General features: G+C 38.6%; 2 protein-coding genes across 2 annotated transcripts; one reads left to right on the top strand and one right to left on the bottom strand.

Moving 5' to 3' along the window:
• Positions 1-228: 228 nt before the first annotated feature.
• Positions 229-9597, bottom strand: rgs9a (regulator of G protein signaling 9a). The gene is made up of 18 exons (XM_086054910.1): positions 9450-9597; positions 9273-9364; positions 8820-8916; positions 7765-7815; positions 7175-7281; positions 6132-6183; positions 5912-5970; positions 5643-5719; positions 5026-5107; positions 4837-4899; positions 4121-4150; positions 3702-3763; positions 3382-3495; positions 3157-3272; positions 2663-2750; positions 1806-1944; positions 1250-1332; positions 229-1144 (listed from the first exon to the last, which is right to left on the bottom strand). Exons 2-18 carry the CDS (start codon positions 9336-9338, stop codon positions 988-990), a joined length of 1443 nt encoding a protein of 480 aa, XP_085911036.1. The 5' UTR covers positions 9339-9364; positions 9450-9597; the 3' UTR covers positions 229-987.
• Positions 9598-10367: 770 nt separating this feature from the next.
• gna13b (guanine nucleotide binding protein (G protein), alpha 13b) lies at positions 10368-21865 on the top strand. The gene is made up of 5 exons (XM_086055956.1): positions 10368-10737; positions 12745-12974; positions 13407-13457; positions 15696-15896; positions 18048-21865. The coding sequence occupies exons 1-5, from the start codon at positions 10383-10385 to the stop codon at positions 18417-18419; spliced, it is 1209 nt and encodes a 402-aa protein (XP_085912082.1). The 5' UTR covers positions 10368-10382; the 3' UTR covers positions 18420-21865.
• The last annotated feature ends 244 nt before the right edge of the window (positions 21866-22109 follow it).

Below are 22109 nucleotides of genomic sequence, written 5' to 3'. Positions count from 1 at the left end.
AAACATGCTCCTCCCTTTTTAATGTTGGCGAGCTGCAACAAGCCTCTTGAGTCTTAAGACTCCAACTTGTACTTACTGCTTGCATACACTAAGTGCTTTGCTCAGCTCAGTGTCAATTCACTGATGGGGGAAGCTGTCTAAGGAGCTCAACATTCAACTAAGCAGATCATCACATATGTCCACAGCAAAATGAGGCAGGACTGTATACTAAATAAAATTGACACCAAATGGAATGACAATGTGTTATATTTAATGTTGGCGTTTCTAATACATTCATACAAATATAAACAGGACGGTGGTCTTTTTCCTCTACTTCACCGATAGAGATCAAGTTTTATACAATTTTTACAATTTTGGAGCTTCAATGCACCACAAAACTGAACATATATTGCAATTTGACTGTATTGCACTGTAAAGAATATATATATTGTATCTTTAAGCATCAAGACGGACAATTGATAACATTTTGATGGCAATTTCACAGTGTTCCAACGTAGGATACTGTCTACCATCACAAGATAAGCACAGAACTATTCATACCGGACACAATTTTGATTAGTGTTTTAAATAAGGAATCCAGATCTTAAATACAAATATTTGCCATTTTCATTGTTTTTTTTTTTTAATTACTCATTTTTGCGACGGGGGTTCAATATGTTAAACCTGATAAGTAGGTTTTTTTTTTTAAATGAATATCTCTTAATGCAGTATTTTGCCACTTTTCCCATTGTAGATATTCACCAAACAAAGTAGTTTGTTGACTCAAATTTAGCCAGGATATGAATAATAATTTTGGGACTACCTGTATATTTTGTAGTGTAATTAATCTCAACAACACCAAATGGATTTGTTGCTGCTGAACCTGCAGGTTCCACTAAATAGGCAACTAGTGCAATTACAAAAAATGTCACAATTACTTAAAAGAAATTATTTATGTACTCAGTGTGCTAGTACACCATTTGCCAACACAAAAGTATTTTTTTTTGTTTATTTCTTTCTGTCGATTTTACTCATCATGGCCTTGACGTCGACGGGGGCAGAGGCAGCAGCAGCTTTTGCCTTTTCCTCCTCTTCTTGCTTCCAAAGGATGATGGGATGGATACCTGGGCTTCGGTTCTGAGCATTTTGATCTAACTGGGCTGGACTACATTGAAATAGAAACAGGATTATTGTAACCAAATGTAACTGACTTTATTATTCTATTATATTATTATTAATGCTACACAATGTGGTTACTCCATTCACTAACCTGAAGTTATGAAGCTCCGGGTTCAATGCCTTCTTCTGGATGTCCTTGTACACTGGTGACTTGAGATAACGGAAAAAAGTGTCCTATATGAAAGATAGCGCATGAGATAAGTGGCCCGTGACAAAGAAAACCAAAAAACTAATGACATCCAAGACAAAAAATATATATTGGAGTTTATTGTGTCGGTTGGTAGAAGTGGTACAACTGCATTGCATTACGTAGAGATGTGTTTAATGTGTCAAATTTTTGGACTTGCATGTTGCAAAAATTGGCTACACGTCTGAAGAGTGGTAAGCAGTGAGCATGCAACAAACAGTAACATCATTTGTGATATTTTTTCTATTCATTTGCAATAGACTTTAATGCATTCAGGTTCACAAGTGCAATGCTGCTCTGACATGTGCATAGGTATGGTTACGTGCAATCGAAAATTTGTTTTGAAAAATTTTAAAAAACATTACAAGTCAAATATCTCAATGCATGATGAACGCTTAACAAAAGTGCATTGTATTTGGAACACTACATGCAGCCATAAGGACACAAACGATGTGGTCACCTTTTTCATGAGCAAGAAGACGTGTGTCTGCGCAGCCTCCAGCACATAGCGGTGAGGATGGTCCAGGCCTTTCACAGTCAGACCCATAGTCCTGCCATCAATGTTGATCCAGCGGGGAGCGCCGGGGGCCAGAAAGGTCCTGAAATATAATAATCCAGATGAAAATGCCACTTCAGTGATGAATCTGTGGGTTATTAGGTCTTTCCATTCCCAATTGGCAATCAATGAAAAAGCGACTGATCATTTTTCTTTGGTGTAAATCTGCGCAGGGGAGGGCGAGACTTAAGTTTTGGTATTTTCTCAGATCCGAGCAAGCCGGGGCAGCGTGGCACATTTTAAAAAGGGCGTTTCCCAAATAAATGCACTGAGAACTGCATGAGCACAAAAATCCCTGCGATGACATGTTGGGATATAGTCCAGCCACCGAGGCTTTCAGATATATTTTTATGGCTCTGACATGTTGCGATGGGTAGACATGAGAAAGGTGCTAGACGTGACTGTATTTGATTGACAGTTGAGGATTACGGTTTCAGCACATGCATGCCCACAGTGTTTGAGAGCAGAGAAAAAGGCTTGATTTTTCACAATTTTTAAGCCTAATTTGATATACCGGTAGTTGGAGATTTTTTTTTAATCACTCAAATTTAGAAGACATTTATTTTCACTTTAGAGTAATCTACGTTTCTCACATTTGTTTTTAAACAATTTAATTGCTGGAGTATTAATTTGAAACTCATTAGGAAGTTTTACAGTCCTATCAGAACAAACTTTTTCCATTTTTCTTAAACTTGCTTGGCATGTGACTTCAATATATTCTCATGTCTTCCAAAATGTGTGGTTTTTTTTTTTTGGCTTACTTGAAGATGGTCTCAGCTTTACTTGACATGGAAGCTGCAGTTCCCCACTTCAGCTCCTCGGCTGCTTCCCAGAAGGCTAAATTCTCTCCTAGAATAAGCAGAATTAATATAATCCACTATTACAATATACAATTTAATAAAGTATTAAAATGCTAGCAAAAGTGCTCCATAGAAACCACTGCGAATGAGGAGTCATCAAGTAACTGGAAAACACTCACATAAACCAATATTAACCCTTTCATGCAAAGTGGTCACTACAGTGGACACTGGACAGCTATTTAAAAGTTGCTTTCGCCTATATTAATTAAACTAAAAAATATAATTATATTTTTAATAATAACATTAAATCATAATGAATGCATGAAAGGGTTAAACATATTTTTAAAAATGTAGATTAATTACCGGTAATATAGGCGAAAGCAACTTTTAAATAGCTGTCCACTTAGTGACCACTATGCATGAAAGGGTTAAGGAAATGGTCCGTAATAACATACCGCTAAACTCTTTCTTGAGGAAGATCTTGAAGTCGTCCCTGCCTCGCAGATCAGTCAGTAACTCAAACAAGCTGAAGGACCAACGCTCCACTCGCATTTTTGTCGGTACATCAACCCTGTTTGCAAAAACGTGCCTTATACCCTTTTTTTTTTTTTTTTTTTTTTTTTTTTTTTTTTTTACATAATGTAGCATGTATCACATAAGATATGCTGTGATGCTCTCACCTTCTCATATTGAGATTCCAATATGAGTCATTGTCAGTCTGCCAGGGGTTGCTGGGTAAGCAGGGTGCCAGAAAGGGATCATGGTTTTTGTAGGTTGTAATGTACTTGACCAATCTGTTAAGACAAATTATTAGGAGATGAGTAAAATGTACATTTACAAAAGTATATTTTGTATAGATGTTTCTAAACTGATCCAATTTAAAATATTATGGTACCCGTTCTATTGTGAGGATAAACTAATCTGTCCCCTGATGATGTTAATGGTGGTAGGTAATTAAAACTTGAAATATCCAAGTATAATTAATTCTTCAAGAACTTACGCTCCAAGCGACACACTAGATTTGACTTTTGACCTCATGATGGCTTGTTGGTAGAACATATTCTAGAATAAAAGACAAAATTGAATTTAGCGTTTGTACAATTATAATGTAGACACAAAACTTCAGGATATGAAGTGATCTGTTATCCGCAGACAAGTGATACTGGAATACTCTTCAAGAGACACTCAAACTCAACACAACTGTCACCATGTACCATTTCAATACAGTAAAATGACTGAGAAATATTTAGCTTTTGAATCTGTTTATAATAACATTTGCTCTATTGTTTGTTTTTTTATGTCCTAATTCCTTTTGACATCACTGAAAATGAGGGTTTGTCTTCAATGATCTCTTGGGACAGAATATAACGGCATTTTTCTTATTTTTTTTTTTGTAAATACCCACAGCTTAATACTTACCATGCGTCTGTATTGGTCAAATGTGATTTTCTGAAAGACAAATTCATTTGTTATATGACAAAGGGAAAACGTGACTTGAATTGGTACACAGACAACTAACTGATGCAGGGTGTTGAGCAATAACACATTTTGTGATCACTAAACTACTGTAAGAACATTTAAGAAGAATGATTTGGAATTCCATACTTCTCAAGTTGTACACTTTCGGCGTCATTTGTACAGGTGGAAACACCTTTTCAAACATGTACTCTGCACATCGCAGATTTCCATTCACGTGACAGCAGCCATTAAAAAATCATATATAATGTGTAAGATTATATACAGATATGTAAGGGCAAATTACAACTCCCGTAAGATTCAGAACACCCCGGGGTTGACAGGCATGGAATTCTATTGACTGCATTTCCCTATGTGATCTGGTATTTACATAGATGGGAATTCACACAACTGTATAGTTAACACAGAAAACTCTCACACCCGTCATCATTATGAAAGGAAACCTGGAAGAAAAGAGAGGGACAAAACAAAGTGAATGAATTAGTGTGAGCAGAAAAGGGTCACTTGTGTGAAAATGCGTTAGCAACAGTAATGGAGGAAAACACACAAGTCTTTTTTTTCCGCATTTTTGCAATTAACTGTAAACTCGAAAGTGAGTGAGTGAGTGAGTGAGTGAGTGAGTGAGTGAGTGAGTGAGTGAGTGAAAACTGACCTGTTACCTCATCTGTGTTGGGATCAATAAGGCGGTCCGGCCCAACATCCAAAGCACTATGAGTACGACGCTGGACACATCGATTGGAAAACATTTGTCAAAAAAAAAAAAAAAAAAAGCTTTCTGTAAAATGATCTGTCACTCATGCTGTTTTTTTTTAATTTTTTTTATACAAAACACACATATAGACACTGACCGGTGGCCTGTTCACGATCCAGTAAGCTCTTTCCTGGCAATCAAACACAACCCGATCTGGCTTCTTTCTCTCTCTACCAGCCCTAACATATATAAAACAAACAGGTGGCAGTGTTACAGTGGCCACACAGGCCGTCAATAGTTGATAACACTGGTCAACGGCAAATATTAATCAGAGATGTTTTAAGTGTTTCTAAATGTATTTTGGACACTGATATGAAAAATGTAATAACTTTTTTTCGAGCACATCAGGTTTTTCAGATCTTTTCATTTTGGGGTTTTGAGTTTGACCATTAAAAGCTTGCACAATATGAATTTTTACCATGCGTTGTAATTTACAGCTATGACGTTTCAGAAAAAACATTCCGCCTGTTGAAGACCCTAATAACCCTTAATTCATAAATATTACTGAATACACCATTATATTACATTCATGTTTTTTAATTAAAACCTGATGTGCTCGAGAAACAAAGAGCAGATTAGGAATTAGAGAAAAAAAAATCTAGAAAAGCTGACGTGCGTCTCTGATTTAAAAATATCATGAAAATAGGGTTCATATTTGTCTTTGAACAAATTGAACCAAACAGTGAAAATAAGTTGGAAGATGGAATCACATACTTGTATTGCTCAGTGGCCTGCATCACGATAAAGTCCCACTTGTGGTATAGCCATTGATGCAAGCGGTTATAATGTGCCTGTTTTGAAAATGGATGCAGGAGTTAAAAAAGTCACCTCTGTGTAGTGACCCATTACAATAATAACAAAGTCAAGAACAACAGACCAGAAGCTGAGTTGTGTCACTTGGTTACAGTTTGTCCTTAAATCCAAGTGGCCACTTTGTAATTATTGGAATCAGTGCACTTATATAATAAAGTTGCTTTCGGTACCTGTTCATAGGGTTCCAACATGCCTTTCTTGCGGATGTTTCTCTTTGCCAGGTAAATGGCTAAAAGCCGAGAAATAATGAGAACATATTTTCAACAACTGCTTGTATTGATCTGGATTAGAACATATAGGTAACATCAGGTAGTTGTATTTCGGTTACTTAAGTCAAGCCACTCAATGAGCTACTGAATATTTTCAATGTAAAGTACAGAGTTCACCCACCGTAGTCAGTGTCATCTGCAACCCATTTCTGCGTAGGCCAAAAGTATGGAGTCTAGAATGGTAAGCATTGAGAATCAAATGAGATGGCTGTCAGTCAGTATGTTGACATGCTCGGTTGCATACATTAGAAGTCGCTTGTATACATGTAATGGGTGTAATTATTTTAACTTTAGCCAACTTTGGCTCTTATTTCCGTTCATCTTATTTAGCTATGCTCAAACTGGTTCAAGCCGACTGGCGACGGGTTAAAGACATTTGGAGCAAATGTACTCTTGCGCTGTACTTACATAGCGGTACAGATGCCTGTCTGGTAAAAGTAGGAGGACTGATTCAACTCATGTACTTATTTAAAAGATAAATGTACTGAAGTACAAAAGTAAAAAGTAAAAAAATTTATTTTTGACTGTTGTTGTTGCCGCTTTGATAACATGGCACAATGGCTGGTATTGAGAAGAAGAAGAAAATGATTTGACGCAGCTTTGCAGAATGGGGGTCATCCTAACAGAACAGATAGAGCTGAACCGGCAACAGGTGGACGCATTTTAACAGCTTTATGTCTGTTAAATTAGCGAACGATAACTGAAAAATACACACTACCTGTATGTATTTTTTTTAGACAACATACAAATACTCCACGAACCATAACACATTTCCAAATATCATAAATGGAGCAGCGAATGTTAGGCTGGCAGAGGCTCATTGGGCACCTCTAAATTGGAATTGTCCTCGCTATGAATCAATTTTAGCCTGCGGGGCAATACTCTCAGCACTGACACCAATGCTGAACAAAGCCGGGTAATAAAACGCTCCTCTTCAATTCGACCGGTTTCATTCATTAAAGTATTTCCTAATGGCCTATTTCGGCATGCTTGCTTATTCCTTCATGTTGGAAAACAATAAACCCAGTCTACATTTCCACCCACATACTGTTTTACAAGCACACCAACCTCAGTGCACTCCAATCTCTTTTTGTGTCCATTTGTCAACTGACAAGGATTTTGAACATGAGCAACTTGGTCGAGTATCTTGAGCCGCATGTTTACCTGGAACCGGTAAAGACTGCTGTCATTGCACATGACCAGCTTCTTGTGGTTCTGCAGAGCATAGATGTAACCATAGGCCACTAACATGGTGCCAAAGGCCTGGGCTTCTACAAGACAAACAGCGGGGTGACAAATATCGATGTGAGGTGGATATGGCAACCCTTTTTTTTTAAAAACCCTTTGCAATTCCACCTGGCAGTTTTACCTGAACTAAAGGTGTACCAAAGTAAATTTGATGCTGTATTTGAACCATTTGGAGTATCGGCATATCCTCAACTGTCAGAATCTTTTTAAGTGCAACTGGCACTGAATTGTGGAAGTTTGAATGCATAAAAGAAGGCCGACCCACGGACGACCCACGGCCTTCTATGTATTCAAACGTCCATAATTCGGTGCCAGTAGCACTTAAAAAGATTCTGACAGATGAGAAGAAAAATTCAAAGTGTTATCTTCAAAAAGAGACCAAAACTATGCTGATACTCCAAATGGTTCAAGTGCAGCATCAAATTTACTTTGGTGCACCTTTCCTTCAGGTAAAACTGCCAGGTGGAATTGCAAAGGGCTACCGACAGTCTTTTCATTACAAGCACCTTCTACGGTGATCTTCATCTTGTTTGCAATCCAGGCAATGATGTCTGTACCTGTGTGGAGACAGTTAATAGCCAAAATACGAAACAAACAGCAAATAGACTGAACTCAGAGAAACACAGTCTTTGTCGGAAAAAAGTTGAGTCATAAAATGCAGCTGAATTGGCGAAGAAGAAAATAATACTGAAAATAATGCCAAACAAGAACTGAAGATAAATGAATAATTAAATGAATAATAATAATAAATGAAAATTGCTTATTGTGTGGTCTGGCTTATCTTGAACATTAATGAAATCTCAAATCGATTGATACAAAATTCCCAAGAAAGGCGGAACTGAAAATGCAGTTTGGAGAAGGTACACTTAAAACCTAAGAACTGGCTCACGAGCAGTGGGGAAGGTGTACTGTATAGCTAGAATGCAGCAATAATGCAAAAATACAGAAAGCGAACGTTTTTACTTTGTTGCGTGTTAAAATTGTTTTATCGATAGGAGGGACTAAATCCATTCTTTTTGGATAACAATGTGTGGCTGTGACGTGTGACGAGGTTGACCTTTTCCCCCCTGATCTTTGGCCAGATTAAAATCCCAGTTTGGCTTCTAAAGAAGTGTCTAGATCTCATCCAATTGAGGCCTTCCTTATATAGCCTGTGCTAGGAGCTTGGACAGTCGTGACAGCTTGTGCTCACTCTCATCTTAGAATACATGAAAGGTAGATCACATATTTTATTCCCCCATAATTGCAGTTATTAAAAGATTTTTCCACTTCTTCGACAGATGTGAACGCAAATGTTGATGATGATCAAACAGGCCCTGCAGCTGTCTATTAATTCATAGATATGTCACTCTATAGGTTATGCTGCCCAATAATAGTTCTTTCATTTCGTTGTATTTTGTATTCAATTCTATGTAACACCTTTTCATTTTGTCAATATAATTTTATGAGACGAAAATTATACTGACAAGAAAAGACTACAACAATAACACGAGGGTTTTTATGCCACATTTAGACGTGTTTTCAAAGGTTTTTTATTAAGATTGGACTTTTGGTGTCTTACCAGCAATGACATGTGGAATGGTGGTGACGTTGAGTTTCTGTTCGGAGCCTTTAAGACCACTTTTCGGGTCCTGCATCTCAACCACAATGGCATCCAACTGTAAATGACACCATTTCATATAAAGGTAATATTTCAGAGCACAACCACAAATATATTTCGACAAAAAAAAGGGATCTCTTATTTTGAGGCACGACTGGAAAATATTTCACATCTGAGTTCTGGATTAATACAGTGAAGGCTATTTAATATTTTATTGGTTCATTCACTATGAAGTTAATTTGTTGTTTTGTAGATTCATAGTAATTTTGTTAAATTATTGAAAATAATGAAATAAAAACATTAAAAATAATGAAATAAAAACAATGACTTTGGAGAAAAAAAAGCACATTTTATACGCTAAATAAGCACCAACGCACCATACAATTGATTAAATTAATTATGCCAAACACTTACCTTTTTGAGACAATGCAGACGTCGAAAATGCTGTACTCGGTCTGGACGGGCTGTTCTGATTGTCATATTTGTCGTTGAAGAAAAACACGTTCCTTGAAAACAATGAGGAACAATAATGAACAACAATAATTAGGAAAGTTGCCTTTAAGTGTATGCATGTAGTAGACGTTAACACACTGGTCCTGCGTGGCGATTGTTAGGCAGAAGGGAAGGGAGGATTTAGCCACCAATTAACCGCAGAAAGCCTCTTCATCCCTCCAGCCTGTCGCAACAGGTCTTCTATGAAATGTGTAGACACCAAGAGAAACCTGATGTGAGTCTTTTTTTGGTGGCTATGTATAGAGATGTATGCCACAAAACACTCATTAACGAACGTTATCGTTAAAATTAGAACCAAAAATGGTGGTGCAATCTAAAAAGACCAGGGGTGCTTTTCATGTCTCTTAAATCTTCCATGTCAGACGTAATGCATGAAGCCAATTACAGTAACACAATATTTTGTCCTTGATATTACATGACAGATGAATTATTTGGTGGATTGTGGTCATGGTCCGGCTGATTGTTACTTACTTTACCAAATTCATGGTTCACCCCACATCTTCCCATTGTTGCGACCCATTATATAGAAGTTAAGAACAATAAATAATTTTTTATGTAAAAAAAATACCCGTTGAAAATACATGCACAGTATGTTACATTTTAAACGCAGTTTCAAATTAGTTTGACATAACGCCAAAAGCATATTGCTATGACGTCCGCCAGACAAAGGCTGTATTTATTATATTATTATATCTATTACACTGTATTTTTTTTTACAGTCACTAGTGCTAGATAGAGCACAAGTTTCTTGATGCTGTTGATACATCTCAAGTCTGTTCTGAAATAAAATCTGAATACATGTTTTTTTTTCTTTTACTAAGTATTCGTGACCCACCAGTTGAGAATCCCTGAATTAAGAGTACGGTAACTCAGTTTTTGTCATATGATTTTATTTTTGTGGATTTTATATGGAAGTAAAACAGACAAAAAAATCCAAAGCATAAGTGGCATTAAAAAATCCTAGTTACATTGAAGGTTTGTGGGTGAGTATGGGGATTCCGATGGCGCTGAATGCAGCAGTGGCAGTCGCTTTGGCTGCGCTCAGTCTTCCTCGTTGTGTGCATCGATGAAGTTGTTTCAAAGATGGCGGACTTTCTGCCGTCCCGCTCTGTTTTATCTGTCTGTTTCCCAAACTGTCTCCTCACCAGCGGCGAGGCAGAGCAGCTGCGGAAATCTAAAGAGATCGATAAGTGTCTTATTCGAGATAAGACATACGTTAAAAGGCTAGTTAAAATCCTCTTACTTGGAGCAGGCGAGAGCGGCAAGTCTACTTTCCTTAAGCAGATGCGCATTATTCATGGGCAGGACTTCGATCAGAGGGCCAAAGAAGAATTCAGAGCCACTATTTATAGCAATGTTATTAAAGGTAAGACTACGCCAATACATTTGACCTCTCCCGAGTTGTTGTTGGTCTGTTTGCCACACGTTGTAGTCGATTTCGCGTGTAAACACAGATGGTGAAGTTGGAAGCTATGCTAACTGCACGTTGAGATGACCGGGGCCACTCTCTGTTCTCGGCTTTGCTGGACGAGCTAGCAAGAAACGCCCATGTTATTTGTGTTCGTCTCCTCGGTGGGTTCGGGGTGGGGGGAACCTGTCGTGACCTGAGCCCGTGCAATTGAAGATCTCCACAATAAAACGGTGTCCTCTATCTCTGTTATGTTATACGTGATTTGTACGTGACGATGGGTGTCGTAAAACCTATCCATGCGGACAGATAACATGACATCATCATTAACACAATGACGTATGTTTACTGAAACTATCACCACACGTCAACATGGACATTAATCTACAACTGGACTACTGACTTTGAGTGGTGTAGCTCATCATTAGGGGTGGGATAAATAATCGATTCTTAGATAAAGATGGAACCGTTGTAAATCAGTTATTGCATTCATATCATCAGTTAAAAAAACGTATTGCATGCAGAACAAACAAAAAAGGAAGGGGGCGTTACGTTTTGAAAAATAATCTAATCGCCGATTAACCCCCCACTCCAAAACCTCAATATTATTGCAAAGATGAAATTCTTTTTTCAAGGTGCTTTTCTAATATATTTGTCAACAATCAAAAGCAATTCATATTTATTACAATAAACAACAAAGATCTATGATACACTATATGATTCTAAGATAAATATGCACACATGTTACAGTGTAGGTGACATCCGCCCATTTCAAAAATGAAAAAACGCCACCTGCCACTACACGTGGCAGTGGCACCTCATCGTCATCAACATCATTTTGTCTGTCTTCAGTTTCTTTCATGAAATCGGACGAGGTAACATCTGGCCACTTGCCGTTGATCTGCCATTTTCAAATCATTTGACCAGAGGATGCGTTTTGATTCATCAGTGCGCACATTGTCCGTTGGTTAGTCCACGGTTATTTATTTATGTTTTAATGTTAAATACTCGGTAATATACAGTATAATAAAATATACTACGGTAACGGGTCCCGCTATAATGTTCTTGACAAAAGGTTAAAATTAAGGAAATTCTGCAAAATTGTTCTAGAAGTGAATTTCAATAGGTTGGAAGCTCAAGGCACATAATTGACAGTTACATTTCTTCCCATTTACACAGTCAGTTGTTTGGTAAAAGTAACTTACTTAACTGTGAAAAAGAGCAAATAGAGAAGTGTTATTTGAGAGGGTGGAAAGGCCCGCTCAGCGTGAAGGGGAAATGACACAGTTGATGATGTTTACACCAAATAATAGGAAACTTAATGTCAGTCTCCATCATGAATTTGGTAGTATCTCTTTTTGCACTAAGTTGTCTGATTCACTGCTGACACACAGATACCACATTTAAAGGAGACATTTGAATAATAATAAATAAATATATCAACCTCGCACAGTTTTTAGTTTGTTGTGCCTTGTTGGAGCCTTGTGAACTTTTTGTTGCCGATAACCATTGAACACTAGAAAAATTATTTTCAAAACTACTCTTAGGGTGAAACTAATTCAGTATACGCTACTTTTATTGCTAAGGATTTACATCCATATGCTGTTGTTAACAAACAGGACTTTCGTACTCTGAAACGCAACTATTTTCTTCTATCTTCTTTTAGGCTGCATGTCAGTCATTTGTGATAGGCTGATTGCGGATGTGGAGGCAGAACTTCCACATACTTAATGCAGCTTCCCTAGCCACAGAAGGATACAAATAGTTTTCAGTTTGCAGCATTGTGTTATGCACGGAGCAAATGATGGTTATGCAGTGCGAGAACAAGTTACACTGTACGTTTTTTTTTTTCCCAGTGCATTTTTAATGGGCATCAGTTATACGCTGATTTTTGCTACAGTACTTGTCATTGGACGCGATGCTAAATTTCATCTTAAGAATTAGTCAAGTGTTTTCTCATTCCAGGTATTCGAGTCTTAGTGGATGCTCGAGAGAAGCTTCACATCCCATGGGGCAACTTGTCCAATCAGCGTCATGGGGATATGTTGATGGCGTTTGACACCCGGTCTATGATGGCCCACGGCCATGGTATGGTGCAACCCAAAGTTTTTCAGCATTACCTGCCATCGATTCGGGCCCTCTGGACTGACCAGGGAATCCAGAATGCCTATGACCGTCGCAGAGAATTCCAATTGGTAACTTGCCCAAATTTACGTTTTATTCATATGGCATATCATTATTTATTTATTTATTTATTTATTTATTTTTAAAAAAGGTCCGCTCAGCATGTTGTGCCCTGTTGGAGCCTTGTGAACTTTGTTGCTGCTAACATTATGAGCACCACCAGCTAACTCCTTAGCTGTTCCTAGTTGGGACTCATCGCTGCAAATCCCCCTCTTCCCTCCACCGTGCAGGACATAATAATGTTGCTAACATGAAAACCACAATTGGTATTGCCGCTAATTGCTTTTTTTTTCATGTATGATTAATTGGATCATGTTCAAATTCACAGTATTTGAGCCCTCAGCACAGGCTAAAATTGGAAATATAAAATCATTGGGAAATTGTGAAGATGTTCAGGAAAGACAATTGCTTATTCACGCCCACTCTTTTTCCCTCCGTCCCAGGGGGAGTCGGTCAGGTATTTCCTGGACAATTTGGAAAAGCTCGGCCAGTCGGTAAGTCTCGAAAGTCTCTCAAATGAATGCCACTTGCTAGTGCAGTCCTAAGTATACACTGACACACGTCCTTAAAAATAGAATGATAATGTTAGAAGAAAAACGCACTTGTGATCTGTATCAACCAAATGGAAGTGCATAACAAATGCTTTTAGCTTTTAAGTCAAGTACACAAAGTGTGGTTGTGGTCATGTGACAAATAACCTCAAGTAAAGAAGATTAAGCTTTCTTGATTACTCTTTGTCGATAATTTCTGAGGTTGTTATAGGTCAATTGTCTGTTAAATTACATTAATTTTACCATAATCATTAGTGATTGCATGAGTCATTGCACATATTGTTCTGTAGTGACATTTCAACATAACAAGAAAACTGTAAAAAGTGGTACTATATTCAATTAAAAAACACTGAGCAGCAAGTCACATATAAGGAAAATTGCTGCCTCGCCTGGTATCACAAAATAGATAAGCATAATGTTGCCCTACTGTGCGATTCTGACTAATTCTGTCACCATCTAGTTGTACTTCACCTTCTTGGAAACTATTATGTGGTGGTGCTAAAAATAATACTGTAAATAGGATGTCACATGCAATGAAATCCAGAAAAGCTGCATTGTGTCAAAGCAAGACCACATGATGGAAATGTACAAAGACAATTAGTCAGAAAGAACAGCAATTCAAGATGCTGACTTGGAAATGTTGCTTCATCTTTGATTAATAATCACTCCCTCCCATCACTGGCTCATCAAATAATTTAGGTTTCTTGTTGGTAACTGTTTCTGATTTATGACCAGTTGAACATGAACTTAAATGATAACTTCAGCAAGCACTCACTTGTTTCAGTGATCTGAAACGATACCATGGCAAAAATGTAAACATCAGTAAGAAGCAGTGGAAAAGGGGTGGCTAACCACACAATGTTCCTTCTAAGCTATGCGAATGCACAATCGTGCACTATTCTCACCCCCCTGCATGGAAAATGTATACAGAGCATCCAAAATAAATAAATAAAACCTGAGCTGTATTGGCATTTTGCATTTTCATATTTGCCTCACACATAGATATTGAAAAGTTGACTTGGCAAGTGGTTGATGGATCGGGAAAAAAAAATGAGTCAAAAAAGACAAAGTGATGAATGTGTGGGAACATTTCAGACTGATACGCGCACCGGTGTCATGTAGTCATTGCCACATGGGCCTTACTCGAAGACGCCCACTTGGTTATTTTGACCTGTATGTGGCTTCTTCACAATAATATTCATGTTGATGTACCTTACTAATATAACAAACTAGTAGTATTGTTAAAATCATATCATTATCCATCCCTATGCACTGGGTTATAAGGTGCATTCTCTTTGTAAAGCATGTGTTTAATAGTTTATTATAATTGTACCGTATGTTCATTTGTTAGATTTAGCACTTTTATGCTAGGTTCCGACCGGACATGAAATAGTGGGCAGCGCCCCGTGTCACACTTGCTTTTGTTCACCGCGCAACTACACGTAGGTTGCGTCAGTATAATAGAACTACATTTCCCATGATTCTTAGTCACGGAAGCAGGAAGTAGTTATAGTGCAGTGTGACGAAAACGTAGACGCCTGCTAGCAAATCGCGTAAAGTAAAATCGAGGATTATGATATAGTTTGGGTTTATAGATTGGATCGGACTAGCTCTAAAACGATCTGATACCAATCCAGTCATTTTGGCCTGGATCAGACTCGATTTCGATCCAGTGGATCAGAGCAGACAATCCCTTACCGGTATGTGGTGCATCACAACCATGGGCTCCATCCAAAATATCCCATTGTCGCAGGTTACTGGTGGAGGTGGAGAGAGGGCTCATCAGAAGCTCCAACCACGGTTTCCATAATAGAATGGCGACTTATTTTGACCAGCGGATGTTGAGATGCACTGAAAGTGGGTTTTGAAAGCAAAATTGAATGTTTAATTGGATTGTGGCTCACATAAATACACTGCACATCAGTATGATCTGTGCCAATGATGTCTGGAATGCAATGATACTCACACGCACTCTCCTAAGGCCCGTCATTTGTTTATGCTCTGTGGTATTTTAGGAATGCTGAGTTTTAAATGGGGACATCAACAAAGTAATATAAGAAGTGAAGGCACCACTTTTATCCAGACTGCACAGCTCTCCAATCATTTCCCTTGGAATATTCTTGCCCATCACCGATGAAACTTGACGGACACGGAAATGTAAATGTCATTTTCTCCTTTCAGGACTACCTCCCCAGCCAGCAGGACATCCTCTTGGCCCGAAAGCCCACCAAGGGCATCCACGAGTACGACTTTGAGATTAAAAATGTGCCTTTCAAAATGGTGGATGTAGGTGGTCAGCGTTCAGAGCGGCGGCGCTGGTTTGAATGCTTCGACTCAGTCACTTCCATCCTTTTCCTTGTCTCCTCCTCTGAATATGATCAGGTGAGTGATCTTCGCAGTTCTTTTGTTGACTATGGGATGCTGGTCAAACTTCAATTTGTGTGTATTTTGAAACCAATTTAAAAAATTTGAAATATGTTCCAGAGTCAAGCTCAGCATCAAAATCTTTAACCTTGGTCATTATCAACTGTCGGGTTTAAAAAGGAGTTAACTATTGTTAAGAGACAAAAACAAATGACTGCGGTGCATTGAGACATAAGTTCAATTGACCACGCTCGTAACTCAAACCACTTGTATCTCAAATCATCTTTCCCATTTGAAATGAATGCAAATGCCACATTTATCCATTCCTGCCTGTTTCTCGTCAGCTGGGCTAGGCTCCAACTCCCCGCAGCCCTGAACGGGAGAGTTGGTATCCAGATAGAAAATAGACGGTCTGATGAACTGCAGTTGAACTCACGTTCAACAACCCAATTCAGAGGTTCCAATATATCTTAACTCAAATGAACCAGAAATATCCCACGAGGCATTAAAATTCAAGGGTGCATTCTCACAGCTTTGCCCAGTTTCAGAGAACAAGTCACATAAAAAGTCGACACAAAAGGCTACGGCAAAGGATGCATGCTAATTTACAGGATGCATGCTAATTTACAGCCCGTTCCTGGTTTACTGTTAAGTTAAATCTAAGCAAAAACATTCAGTCCTTTTCCTGATGTCTAACTGGATGGAATCAACCCGCCATTTTCTAAAAATAAGCACTAAATATGTGTACTGAGATAATGGATTGACACTTGGCTCCAGTCTGGGTCACATGTTGCATCAAACTGTACAGTATATGTTGGCTTTTGACGCCATATGTGTATATATGTATCAAGAGTCTATCTGTGTGTCTTCATTTCTGCTTATTTTACTCCTAACAGTAACCTAAAATAAATCAATCTTAATTAGCCATTGGCCAACATTTCACACTTTGGTCACATTTTGAATCAATACCAAATTACCGAATGAAGCTGAGCATGAAATGTGCTGTTGCTCATGTAAAGTCAGCATCTATCATTTCTTGCAAAATGAGATTAGCAAACCATGATCACTCACTACTTGTCTCTAAATTACTCGATTGCTGTTGTTGGCTATTTTTTCCCGCGGGATGTATGCAAATATTTCGAGTAGAGATGTCATAAAACATGAGAATGTTAATCAGCGTTATTTCAAAAAGTGTTGAGGTTGTCTCAGATAGAGACACTGAAAACAATGCAATGTTTAATTTTGAAAAAAAAAAAAAAAATCCCCCAAAATCTCTAATCAGCATGCCAATTGCACTTTTTGACATCAGAAATTGTAAAACAGTCACAGTTGTTGTTTTGTAGAATCATAAACATGTTTATACATGATGGTGCAACTGAAATTGCAGGCAATACTGGCTACGTTTACATGGACACATTTATTCAGATTAAAAACCTGATCGGAATAAAAATGCTTCATGTACACACCCCATTCGGAATATTCTAACCCGATCGAGCCCATTCCGATCAAGATTTTATCCTCAACGAGAGGGGTGGTTCATGTCGATTGATAATCCGATCAGCGCGCATGAAAACGCGTATTTTCCGAAATTTCGCAACAAACCGTCTTTACCGCGCATGTCTGTGACGTTATTATATGCTTTTCTGTTATTCCCGGAAGCTAGCAGAAGCAGAGCTAGCAAAAGTCATGGCGGGCACAAGGCTGAACTGGTACATTTGAAACTCCATCACGAAGTGTTAACTCCACATAACAGCGCAAACGGGAAAAATACGCAAAACAAAGCTAACGTTTAAAGGAGAAATGAACAGAGTGATGTTTTGTTGACACAGAAGTCACTCCGGCTTCTTCTTCTACTACTATTTCTGGCACATTTGGTCAATCCGCACATGTCAAAAGAGTTTGTTCCAATCAAAAGTGTGATGCATGAACACGCAAGTCCTAATCGATATTTTTACTGTTCATGAAAACATTGAAAGATTCATTGCCAACGGGGTGGCAAAACATTTGCTGAAGGAAAAGGTGGCAGCTGCCACCCCGTAAAACCGCCAATGGATAGGGCTGTGGACTGCGCGCAAAATGAAATGCCCGCCCCTGTGACGCAGCAAGATCATCGCAATAACCGTCGGCCTCAATAACCATATACGCAATTACGCACGCTTGCATCTCCAGGTTTTGATGGAAGACAGGCAAACCAATCGACTGAGCGAATCCCTCAACATCTTTGAGACCATCGTCAACAACCGAGTGTTCAACAACGTCTCCATCATCTTGTTCTTGAACAAGACGGACCTGCTGGAGGAAAAGGTGAAGCAGGTCTCCATCAAAGACTACTTTGGCGAGTTCTCGGGCGACCCCAAAAGCCTGGCGGATGTCCAGGCCTTCTTGGTGGAGTGTTTTCGCAAAAAGCGGCGAGAGCAGCAGCAGAAGCCTTTATACCACCATTTCACCACCGCTATCAACACTGAGAACATCCGCCTGGTCTTCCGCGACGTTAAGGACACCATCCTGCATGACAACCTCAAGCAGCTGATGCTGCAGTGAGGGGAGGTGGAGGAGGAGATGCGGGTGTGCCACACTTAACATGGACCAGAGGAAGACAGACAAATGTGGGGCTTTTAAGGTGCCGTCTTCCTTACCGCGCCCTTCAGCCTGTAAGGAGAACAGACATTGTTGTCCTTCGCCCATCCAGCCTCCTTTCATGACATTGCCCCCCCGCCCCTTTCTTATAGACTGAATCGAAGCCACCACTACTACCAACATTCCCCCTTTTTGCTTCCTCTTTGCCTTGTTCAGCATATTCACTGTGACTTCTAACAGCTGCCATTTTGCCTCTATGTACTCTTCAAACCACTGTAAATGACCTCTAGCCCCCCACCCAATCGCCGCTCTCCGATGGATCGCCTTACTTTCCTCCTGAGTGGCGCCAATTCTCACTCTGTGCTTTTTGTTCCTATGCTGCTTTGAGCACTGTTGAAAGGGCGCGCAACGGGGCGGCCGCGTTTCCGCTCGGCGTTGCTATTCGGGCCGCCGAAGGGCCTCCGTCCCCCAGGTCTCGCTTGCCTTTTCAAAGCCACATTTTTTCCATGATGCGTTTTTATCTGCTTTCAGACGGCACTTGATTGCATCACAGGGGCTGGCCTGAAGATTTTTAGTGTACAGGAACGAAGAGGGCCTACATACATACCACACACTGTCATTGTCATCTGTAGCGTAGTTTTTAATTCATTTAGTTCCTTGCCCTAACACCAAACACATATATGTACCTATGCATTTTTCGTTAACTTATATTTTATAGGGTTTACACTTTTGGTTTTCTAACTGCTGTTGGGCTGTGGAAGTGGGATGGGTTCGGGGGACTGTTGAAACAGCACAGACACAACCACTTTGTCAAACTGTCCAGTGCAGATTTTTTTTTTTTTCCTGATTTGCTGTTTCTCAGGGCACTTTGTGAACCACTTAATTCTGATTTGAAGCCAACCGTACTTATGCCTCCTTTTCACATGCAGTCACCCGTTATTAAGATCTGGATTACCGGCCACTTAATATGCACATCAGACTTGGAAGCTAGCATGTCTCATGTCATGCATTGAGATACCGGTTACTTTTTTTTAGGGACCAATGACATGACGTTGGAGGACCAAGGCCCGCTTTTCTGGGCTGTCTATAATACAAAGGTAAACATAGCTTGAGTTGCATCTCTGGCTCTTGTTCCTTAATAGATGATGAGCTCAATTTTAGCTTTTCAAACTCTGACCTTTTCAAAAATGTTTTTTTTTTTTTTTTTCCATCTACTTTGGCCTTAAACTTGTGAAGAGGAAAGGGAGCTAGACGCGAGATTAAAGCGAGCCCTGTGTGTTCTTCAACTGGATGAATGTGAAGTTTCCACATCAGATGTGAACACTCAAACCTAAAGTCTGCAGCTTGGGTCAGTTTGAAAAAAAGTCAAATGTCAAAAATCCAGCCCAAGTGAAACTTGCACCATGATAAAAGCTTGATTAACCGATCAAGTTTTAATGTGCAACTTTTAATGCATTTTGGTTGATTTCGAAATTTGGAGGTTCCACTGTGACTTAAGGTTGTGATCAAAACTATTAATGTGATCAAGATAATGTGCATTATTTTAAATTTAGGGTTAACAGGTCAATAATGTCAGTTTGTACTCCCCAACTAAACTTGGGCGAAACGTAAATCCAATCCCTGCGTGAATGTTGAAGATTCCAAGATGCATCTTGGAACATTGTGTTGTATTGGTACTGAGAAGTGGTCAAGTAGTCTTGTGTGAAGAAATAATTATTTAAAAATTCAGTCATATTGCAGAGGGGCTGGCATTGATTTTATATTTTTTCTGATCATTTTAAATTTGAGCTCTAAAGTCTTTATTCCCTTCCATGCATCCGAAGTTGCAAACATAAGGCTTAAAGCCAGGATGTATATTACAAATGAGCATCTTATGTCTGATCATTTTTTTTTTTCTTCTCTCGCTGCCTACTTTTCTATAAGCCCAAACAGCCATCCACATTGTAAATATGTCTGTTTTGTCATTTCTTAACAAATGTTGGCACCTGAAGTTTAGTTTTTAGGTGCCACTTGATGATTATGATGATGAGTCATTAACAGTAATGTTAGGATTTGAAGTGACATGTCTTACTATATATTTCATTGTGTGCCAAGGTTCCGCTGTTTTACCGTTAAAAATTCATCATACTGCGTCAGTGTCTGTGTTGTCATCATTCTCTCATCCAAATAATCGTATTTAGTGACAAGGGCTAATTAACATGCATGACAGCACAAAGTCACAATGAGATAAGTAACACCTTTTTAACACTTAGAATTTGCATCTACGCATCACAAAATGTGGCTGCACACTGTCAAGTAACTCCAAATCGTCTATGCGTTACATGTGAAAGAATTTCTTGCAAATGATTTAGAATTCAGGGATCCGCTTTCGTCCATTCCATTTGTTCACTTGAGTAGTTGTTGTTGAGTGCTATGCATGTTAGGTGAAGTACAAAATTGTTTTCAACCAGTGAGGTTCCATGAGGAAATAAAAATAGCTGGGAAAATAATGCGCTCGACTGTACAACGTGGCCAAGAAGACATGATTAAAAGATTGAAGTGGTCAAAATGGTTGGAAGCAAGATTTTAAATTGGAATTTTATGAGAAACTGCTCACATGTCTTAAAAAGCCACATGTACTGTTTGTAACGCTTGCTTGGACTGTCACTTTTTATTGGAATGTCATCTTTGGTAAAAATTTTGCAGGATTTGAACATTTAAACACATTCATACATGTTTACATTTCTTATATAGGACAATGAAGGAACTACTGTGCTATAAAACTGGTCTAATAAAAACTAGGAAAGGGTATTTGATTAGTTTTCCTTGATTAATTTGGGGGAAAATTAAGCATAAATGTACAGGGGGGAAAAAAAAAAAAAAAAGTACTGTTCATATTAATGTGCATGCCATCATAAACGCTTTGTACTTAGTACCTCAGTTAAGACATTTTTTTTGTCTCCACTGCTTCAAGGTGTAAATCAGTTCCTTATAATCAACATAATTCTTAACTATTATGCCCATCCCTAGTCCAATACAGTCCATCACAAACAGTAATCAAAACACGTTTTCCAAATCTGTTTAGGGATTTTGTTATTCTGGCTTAAAGTGAAGATGCTCTGTTTTGTTTTTCAGCCATTGAGAGCAAGTGTAAGATCTGATTAGTCTTTTCATGTCAGTGACAGTGTCATCATAGAAATGTAACCTGCTCATGTTTAGTGCCTCTTTTTTGCAGATTCTGATTATCATAAATCTTTTGTACTTTTTCTAAAATGTCATACCGGCAGTTTGATGTCCTCATATATCAAATAATTGTAATACATTTCTCCTCCTGGCTGATTTTTTTTCAAATAGACAACCTTTCATTGTACAGTCTAACTTATGCTGTTTCACCATTTTGCTCCTTATTAAAACCCAATTGTTGTTTTTTGTGTGTGTGTGTGTAAACTCTTTACTTGCCACTCGTTGCTGCTATTGCTACAGACTGTTAATAGTGCGATTGCACAGATCACTCTCGAATGAAACCAATTACCACAAGCTACTACCAGTTACATCTACTGAAAAAAAAAAAAAAAGTAAAATCAAGCATCTTCCGGGCTTGCTAAAAATCCATCAAAATTTCAAATTGTCATTTGTAATAAATATTAATGTTGAGATATTGCAAGCATTTTCTTG

The sequence above is a fragment of the Filicampus tigris genome, chromosome 16 (genome assembly GCF_054856515.1).
Source record: "Filicampus tigris isolate MCC_2025a chromosome 16, RoL_Ftig_1.0, whole genome shotgun sequence".
Classification (NCBI taxonomy): Eukaryota; Metazoa; Chordata; class Actinopteri; order Syngnathiformes; family Syngnathidae; genus Filicampus; species Filicampus tigris.
The sequence above is the reverse complement of the archived record's forward strand: the minus strand, read 5'-3'. Positions and strand labels throughout refer to the sequence as shown.

What these genes read in the sequence shown, in the direction of transcription:
- rgs9a (XM_086054910.1), bottom strand. Translation starts at nt 9,338, where the DNA reads ATGACAATCAGAACAGCCCGTCCAGACCGAGTACAGCATTTTCGACGT. An exon ending in GATGAAGATCACCGTAGAAG is followed by an intron (nt 7,282 to 7,764) that starts GTGCTTGTAATG and finishes TTTGTCTTGTAG; the next exon opens with AAGCCCAGGCCTTTGGCACC. An exon ending in GCAGTCTTTACCGGTTCCAG is followed by an intron (nt 6,184 to 7,174) that starts GTAAACATGCGG and finishes TTACCATTCTAG; the next exon opens with ACTCCATACTTTTGGCCTAC.
- gna13b (XM_086055956.1), top strand. Translation starts at nt 10,383, where the DNA reads ATGCAGCAGTGGCAGTCGCTTTGGCTGCGCTCAGTCTTCCTCGTTGTG. An exon ending in TTATAGCAATGTTATTAAAG is followed by an intron (nt 10,738 to 12,744) that starts GTAAGACTACGC and finishes TTCTCATTCCAG; the next exon opens with GTATTCGAGTCTTAGTGGAT. An exon ending in CCTCCTCTGAATATGATCAG is followed by an intron (nt 15,897 to 18,047) that starts GTGAGTGATCTT and finishes TTGCATCTCCAG; the next exon opens with GTTTTGATGGAAGACAGGCA.